Source organism: Papio anubis, chromosome 1 (genome assembly GCF_008728515.1).
Source record: "Papio anubis isolate 15944 chromosome 1, Panubis1.0, whole genome shotgun sequence".
Taxonomy (NCBI): domain Eukaryota; kingdom Metazoa; phylum Chordata; class Mammalia; order Primates; family Cercopithecidae; genus Papio; species Papio anubis.
The window spans coordinates 202,304,380-202,313,103 of NC_044976.1; the positions used below are offsets into that span (position 1 = coordinate 202,304,380).

Sequence of the window (8,724 nt, forward strand, 5' to 3'; positions counted from 1 at the left end):
GCTAGGCACTGTTCTAAGAGTTTTGTAAATATTAATTCACTTAACACACATAATATTTTTATGAGGTAGTTACTGTAACTGTATTTTTAAAAAGAGGATAATGATTCACAGAGAGTTCGGAAACTAGTATAAGGTCACAGGACCAGGATTTGAGCCAGGTAGTTTGCTTCCAGAACCCAGGCGCTCAGCTACTGCACTGTGCTACTTCTCCATGTGTGGTGTAGAAACATGGGGAAAATATTTGTCATGGCAAAATTTTATTTGTTACCTTTGGCATTATTTACAATTATAAAATATTATTCACATATTATAATACCAGTCATGTGGAGTAGTTGGGTAGATAAGTTATTATCATTGCAGAAACTACATATTGCAGAACTAATGTCTTTATAGAAGAGGGACTTTGCTTTTTCTATTCATATGTAAGAGACATACAGGTGCTACTAGTGTACACTATTAACCTTATTCAAAAGGCTAACTACAGGATATCTTCTTTGAGGAATTTTATCACTGTATTTCTCTGGCACACGTGGACGCAATACCTCATTGCTTTTCACTTGTGATGATGTCATTTTTTTATTGCTCTACATCATCTATCCATTGAACATGTTGCTTGATATGTGTCCTCTGTAAGTACATAGCAAGATTCTCAAAGTCAAGAAAAGTATCTTGTAATTTCTTTTTTTTTTTTTTTTGGAGATGGACTCTCACTTTTTCACCAGGCTGGAGTGCAGTGGCGCAATCTCGGCTCACTGCAACCTCCGACTCCCTGGTTCAAGCGATTCTCCTGCCTCAGTCTCCCAAGTACCTGGGATTACAGGCATGCACTACCACACCCAGGTAATTTTTGTATTTTTAGTAGAGACGGGGCTTCACCATCTTGGCCAGGCTGGTCTCGATCTCCTGACCTCGTGTTCCACCCACCTCGGCCTCCCAAAGTGCTGGGATTACAGGCATGAGCCACTGCACCTGGCCCGAGAAGTATCTTGTATTTATATATTGCAATGACTCTTCATACTAAAGCATCATATCCCTCCAGTTCTGAATTTCTCTTGAGCTTCACAATGTTATTCTGAGCATGGAAGCAATATAATCTAACTGTAATTTATAAAGCTGAATAAAGTTGTACATATATAATGCCCAGCAGCAGGTACTTCAAACTCTACATATCCCAAAACTCAAAAAAATTTTTTTCCATCAAATCTGCGCCTCCTCAATATTTTCACCTTCAGTAGCAGAAATTTTTCACCCATGACTTTTCTTTCCCATTCACCAAATTTTAAAATTCCTCCATCACAAATGCCTCTTCTGCCACCTCTTTTTAATTTCCACTAGTCCTGACCATGTGCAGGTCATAATTATCTGCCTCATAGACCACTGCAGTAGTCTTCTAATAGATTGCTCTGAATCCAATTTCTAATTAGTAGAATCCATCCTTTGTATTCCTCCCCATGCTGCATTTCCAAATATTGATATGATGTACTTATTCAATCAAAACAATTTATACAGAATGTAGTCCAAATGCTTTACCGTGGCATTCAAGGCTCTCCATATACTGGACTTGGATTCCTAGCTGGCTAGCTCATTGAGGTTACGAGTATGTTTCTTAAAATATCTGGATAGAGCAGTAAGTTCTCTGTGTCTCTGGAGGTGTGTGTATATTTATGTATACATATTTGTTTTATTGATGGGATCATTAACATTACTGTCATGCATCATGATGGCTTAGCTGGAAATGTTGTCAAATAAAAAACAGGGCCAGACAGTAGCTGAAGTGGCAAAAACACTGTATTCAGGAACTACTGCAGTAAGAGAAAAGAGATCTCAACACAGAGCTGGGCTCAATTCCAAATACAGCATGGACAAGTGAAGATTTAAAGCCAAAGGGGCGTTGGGTCAAGTGGATGGAAACTTACTAATAGGAAACATCAGGGGTGGGAGGGTTCTGATTAAACAGACCTAATAGGATATTTGCTGAAGGCAGGCCATTGTGGTCAGATACTAATGGTAGAAAATGAAGAATTTGATCAGGTATCGATGGTAATCAGGTATGAAGGGTTGGGGTTTCTCTCTCAATGGCTATAGCAAGACTCTTGCTACCACTCGGTGATTCAGGCTCCACAGGATTGGAAGCCAAGGTCAAAGCCTGATCGGAAAGAAGACTTAGATGAGCCTGACCAAAGTTCAGCCAAGGAGAGTTTTTGCCAGTGTATTCACACACCGTGTGTGTGTGGTGTGTGTGTCTCTGTACTATTCTAATTTACCTGGCAGGGGCTCCCCGGCCATGAGAGCAGTGTCACCATCTTTTGGGTAGAACAGCAGACACAGAGAAGGCCCACCGTGGACAGTTAACTACCTGGCTCTTTTTTTAGCATGGGAAAGGAAGGAGAGTCCTGATTTTCTTTCAATATTCCTCAGGTATATTGATCTGACCCCCCAAATTACATAAGATCTGCAGTGATAAAACCATTACCCAAAAAACTCAGTCTTTTATCACTTATATCCTCAGCATTATCATCAGCAATTGTCTTAATATAAGTCTGGAGGCAAAAAAAAGGCTTACATCAAGTATGCATACAAAAGGGCCAAATACATTGAGCAGCAAAACTCCCAAAGCAGATACCGCCGGGGACCTGCAGGAGCGCTTCCGCAAATCTCGCGAGACAGCAGGCAGCGATGCCTTTTGCTCCGGTTTCTCGTGAGAGCCCGGGGCTTCAGCTTCCCGTTTGCGGAGCCCACGGCGGCGTTTCCTGGGGCAACAGCAATGGCGGGCTCGCTGTCCGAGCGGTTCTTTTCGCTGGAGCTGCTGGTGGACTGGGTGCGTTTGGAAGCTCGGCTGAGGCCGCCCCCCGCTGCCGCAGTGGAGCAGGAGGAAGAAGAGGAGGAAGAGGAGCAGGGGGAGGCCTCGTCGCCGCGCGGTGTGTGCCCCGCCGTGGCCTTCCGCCTGCTGGACTTCCCCACGCTGTTGGTTTACCCTCCTGACGGCCCTGGCGCTCCCGCCCCCGAACCGTGGCCCGGCGTGATCCGCTTTGGTCGCGGCAAGTCCTGCCTCTTCCGCCTGCAGCCTGCTACCCTTCACCGCCGGCTCCTGCGGACCCCGCTTGCCACCTTGCTGCTGCAGCTGCCCCCCGGGCGCCCGACGCCCACCCCACAGCTCCTGGGGGCCTGCGACATTTCGCTGGCCACCGCGGCCCGCAGGGTTGTGGGGCCGGCCGCCTCCGGATGCTCCCACCGTCACCGGGGACGTTTCCCCCTGCATAATCAAGTGGGCGAGCGGACTGGGGATATTGCACTGGCCTACCGCCTGACTGACCTGGGAAGCCGCCTGCTGGGCCAACTTGAGCGGCCCCTCACCGTCACCCCCACAGGAGGCGGAGCGGAGGTCAGTCCCCAAACCCAGCAGGAAAGACAGCAGCTACAGCAGCCAGCCTCACAGCCAAGCCCCAGAGAGGCTGATAGGCCGCTGGGGGAGTTAGAAATCCCAGAGGCACAGAAGGATTTGAAGGAAATGGTTCTCCAAAGTAAGGCTGAATCTGATAATGTGGGTTCTGTGGAGAATAGCAAAACCAGTTCTGTTGTTACATGTTCAAGTGCTGTCAGTGGGAGAAATGTTAGCTCCCTAAATGAGGAAATCACAGAATTGGACATGGAGACCAATATATTTTGCCCTCCTCCTTTGTATTACACTAACTTGACCCAAGAAAAACCGCCCCCTGCACAGGCTAAAATCACCATTGAGCCTCAAATGAATGTACCTGAGGAATTGGATGGTGCTTCTCCTGAAAAAAAGCGTGTAAATCCCCCAACAGACAGGAGTTGTCTAAAACATCCAAGTTCTGCAACACAAGAGCATCCTCCAGTGCTTGTAAATCCTCCACATATTCAGGATATAGGAGCAACTAATCAAACATGTCAAACTGAACAAAATAGAATTAATACAATAAGACAGTTGCCTTTGTTAAATGCTTTGTTAGTTGAGTTGTCGTTGTTGTATGACCAACCTGTGACAAGTCCTGCTCATATACATCCTCACCTAGCCTGGTTATACAGGACCGAGGATAAGAAGTCAACCGAATCTTCTGCCAAATCCACATGGCAGTCTGAATCCAAGAAGGATAAGCGTTCTATGGGGGGATGTGAGAAGTCAGTGAGTCTTCAGTATAAAAAGAGCCAAATTGAAAACTGTAAGAAAGATAAATATTCTGAAAAGAGCAGTGGTACCTTCCAAAAAAGAGTTCCAAAAGGGAGGCTACTTTATGGCTTAACAAATACATTAAGACTACGTTTAAAGCTGACAAATCCTGATATGTTGGTGGTACATGAAAAAAGAGAACTATATAGAAAATCACAGTCACAAATATTGGGTACAAAATTCAGAATTCCATCGTCCAAAGTTAAACTCGTAAGCTCTGCAGAACAAAGTCAGGAGCCACAACTGCCTAAAGATGAGTATTTAGATTCAGATGCATCTTTTACTGAAAATAGTGATACCTCAAGACAAATCAGTGGAGTTTTTGGTGATCCCAGAACAAGTAAAGAAACTAAACTGAAATATGCAACTGAAAAAAAGACAGTTGATTGTAGTAAAAATAGAATCAATAATGTTTCATTGGAAGAAGTTGTGAGTCCTGCAAATTCCATTATTCCAGAAAGGCTTACCCCTACAAATATTTTGGGAGGAAATGTGGAAATGAAAATCCAAAGTCCGTGTGTTTTCCAACAGGATGCTGTTGTTGACAGAATTGTAGATAAAGGAATAGGTATTAGACAAGTCAAAACCACAGATAATGACATTCTTATGGCTGATGTAAGTGACAATAGACCAGATAAGAATAGTTGCTATGAAAACATCTCAGAACTCAAGTATTCAGATGACTTGTCTAGCCCTTGCTATTCTGAAGATTTCTGTACCACTGAGGACACCAGCAGAAGTAAAGCTCATGATAGCAGTTCAAGGACAGAAAATCCAAAACATAGTCAATATACAAGGAAGTCTAGTGAAACAAGAGTGTCCAAAAAGAAAGCTAGTAGTGACAAGAGTTCTATCCTTAGCCCACCTTTTTCAGCTGGGTCACCTGTCCACTCATACAGAAAATGTCATATTTCAAAGACTCAGGATAAAAGTTTGGAGGAAGCATCTAGCATCTCGGCTAGTGATTTATCTTCATCACATTGGACTGGCGAGAAAGAAAACCGGATAGATCAAAACAGTATGCACAATTCTAAAATTACAAAGAGAGGTCAAGACATCTCTGTTAAAACCAGAAGTAGTTGGAAATCTTTAGAAAAAAGCCAGTCACCACGAACATCCCAAGTGAGTTCTTACCTGCCTTCAAATGTGTCCGAACTAGAACTTAATGTCCTGGATAGCAGTACATCAGATCACTTTGAAGAAGACAGTGATGATGTTGGTTCACTAAATATTTCCAAGCAATGCAAAGATATTTGTGAATTATTAATAAATAAACTTCCAGGATACACAGTGTAAAAACCCATGCTTTTAAAAAACTTTCAACAACCTATGTGTACTGTTAGTGAAAAAAATTTTAAAGCTGTTTTAGTTCATGAATTATGTGAATAATTTTTTAAAGAAATATGAATGTTACTCCTTTGATGTTTAAATAGTATTCTACCATTAAATCTGATAATATTGACTATTAAATCATATAAACAGATTTCTTTTTAAATTGTTTAATCATAAGAATAAAAGTATATCTTTCTAAATTGTCTCTCAAAGTGTCTACAGTATTCATCATTCTAAAGCTGACTTCATGCACAGCACTGAAAAAAGAAGGCTAGTGAGTAAGGACAGCCTCAAATTTTAATTGGAACAAATTATTTAACAAATATAGAAGACTTACTGTGTTAGATGCAGAAAGATGCAGAATCTCTCTATGATAGAGCCCTTGCTGTGTTAGAGCTTACAGTTGTATGTAGATAAGAAGTCTTCTTGACATATACATATCCCATGTCCCCAATAGGTGAAGTTGCTTTTATATGCTGTCATAGTGCTCTGCACCTTTTCTTTGAAAACCACAATTTGTGTAATTACTTAAAGTTTGTCTTCCACTAGCCTTCAGTTGTGTGATGGGATCATATTTGCTACACATCAGTATATTTTTGTATCTAGCACAATTCCTGGCATGTGGCTGCAATGCAATAAAAACATTTGTTGAAAAAAATGAAGCCCAGGCATTTAAAATACCTAATGGGAGGGTTTAGAGTGAAGCAGCAAAAATAAGCAGATGCCCTAAAAATAAACCTGCAGAAAATCCTTATTGGAGATATGTTTGACTGTAATATTTTTGTTTTGCTTGATATAAATAGCCTTCAGGTGTTCTCTGAAATATTTGGAAAGGAGAACTTAAAAAGGTGTCTTTCTATACAGTTTCTGATATAGGAGTTCAGTTTCTTGTCATTTCAGTTTGTTCAATGGTTATTTTTAGTGTATGAAAATTTGTTTTTATGAAATCCAGTGATAATTTATAATTTATTCCATTGGTTTTATATTTAGACTTTATTCTGTGTTCAAATATTTACATATATTTTCTTCTAGCTGTGTTATACTTTAATTTTTAGACTTTTAAATATAACATTTTTGAATGTATGAAGTGAGGTTCTAATTTCCTTTCTTTACAGGTAATTAATTATATAGGTATTCTGAATGATCATAATACTAGAATATAGATAGACGGTAAAAAGAGAGAAGAGGATGTTACATTTTGGGGAGCAATATGAATGAAAGAATGATGATGGGAATGAGCCTGATATATTTATGGGACAATTTAAAATATTATCTTGAGTAGAATGATAGATTCATGCTACAGAGTGGTAGAAAGGACATTTGTTGAGCAAGGAAAGTGCCAGATTACAGACAGCCTCAAATGCTAAGCATAATAACAGAGTTCTAAAAAATAGGAACAACAGATGATTTTAGGTATAAATGAGCACTAGTAAGTAGTCATGACGTTTTGAATATTTTAAATTATTGAAAATAATAGGCAGAGAAATATCTGTAAAATTTTTGAAATGAAAGGTTTCTATGGCTAGTGGCTATGATCTTAATTTTTCTAAAATACAAAGCATATAGCATAACATTTCACAAAATCAAAATATTTTAATGCCAGGTATTGTAACTAGATGTTTAATGATGTCAACTGTGTAAATTGTTTAATAGCAATTTGTCATTACTATGGAAGAGACAATAAAAATATAAGCAATATCAGAATCATCAAAGAAATAATTCCTTATAAACCAACGTTTTATTTGGTAGAGAGTAAGTCATTGTCTGTGGTAAGAATAGGTAAAATGATTAATTTAGCATGTCTAAGGTACAACAAGACCAAAGAAGTAATGCATTTTAAATTACAAAACTGAGCAGCTGAATCTGCTTCTCTTTGAGTTAATCCATGAATACTTATTTCTAGAATTGTGATAATTGTTTCTTCTAGTCTAATTCTAGTGAAAAATATCTGTTTTCATGTATTTAGTGCTTCCTATTACATTCTACAAATTCTAGTCCATGTTTTAATTCTACAATCTATAAGCTTATTTTAAGAGAATTTTGTAATATATACTATTCATGGAGACTTATTTATCTCCTTAATTGCTTCAAATTATTGAAACATGAAATAGTATTTCAAGTCACAAGTAAGGGAGACTGTCATTTCATTGTAAAATCAAGCTATTGCAAACCTTCCAAAAGGTCTTCTGAATAGCATGGGTATTAAACTGCTATGGACAAAGCTGAGTAGGAGGGGGTCTAAAATGCAAAGTGAGCCGCAGAAAAGATGTTAAGACCTACCTCTATGTAATATTGAATGTTTATAGCTTAGGAACCAACCGCCAATAATAAACCCTCTGAACCGTCCTATAAACATTTGCAGAGGGCTGTGCAGATGCATAGAATATACACTGGGTTTTTTCCCTTCAGTCATATGCATGCTATTGATGACATTTTCAGATGCAGAGAACAATGATATTAAACTTCTGTCATGCAATTATTATGGCTTTGTGCTGAGAGCCACCCCTTTACATGTCAATTAATTTAGATTTTTCTTCATGTACAAGCAGTGAATTTAGTATGGAATTATAGTTAGGAACCAGACTTTTATTGGTAGCAAAATACAGGTCAAGACTGTTAATTTAAAAACCCAACTTTTAAATTACCACACTGTGTTGTTGGCAAGGCAAATAAATTTCATAGCAAAGCAACATATAAATAATATTTAAATTTGCTGCATCAAACTGTCCTTAGGCCTAGAGAAAGTCATTCTTCAGGCTGTTTATGTTTTAATTCAGATTTAAATATTTAGGGAGTTGTATAGAATGACAATATATAGGCCAAAACTTGCTGAGTCATTCTTTTCTTATTTTTAACTTAAAACAATACAAGGAAAACTTTACTTGGTCAAGGACTAAGGCTTTCTTAAGTGATTTTCTCTGGAGACCTAAGTGTCCTGCCAGGAAGTAACAGACTTCAGGAGCATCTTCATTAGCTTGGAGTGCCAAGCCATAGTGTTAGAAGTATTTCCTTATTTTTAAAAACTCTTCTCAGATCTCTGTTATACTGAACTGTACTCATTCTAGAAAAAAAATTATAAAACGTAGATAAGAGGTTTTGCTTCAAAATTGCGTACTAAGGAAAGGTTATAGTGTTTTCCTTACAAAATTCCACTGAAATGACCGATGTAAAAATATGAATGCACCCAAAGCAGCCCTGGA

The 8,724-nt window shown here is 39.1% G+C and overlaps 1 protein-coding gene across 1 annotated transcript; it reads left to right on the forward strand.

The window, feature by feature from the left end:
• Positions 1-2,139: 2,139 nt before the first annotated feature.
• Positions 2,140-5,729, forward strand: MAP10 (microtubule associated protein 10). Its single transcript, XM_003893759.5, has one exon. The coding sequence runs from the start codon at positions 2,765-2,767 to the stop codon at positions 5,486-5,488; it is 2,724 nt and encodes a 907-aa protein (XP_003893808.2). The 5' UTR covers positions 2,140-2,764; the 3' UTR covers positions 5,489-5,729.
• Positions 5,730-8,724: the final 2,995 nt, after the last annotated feature.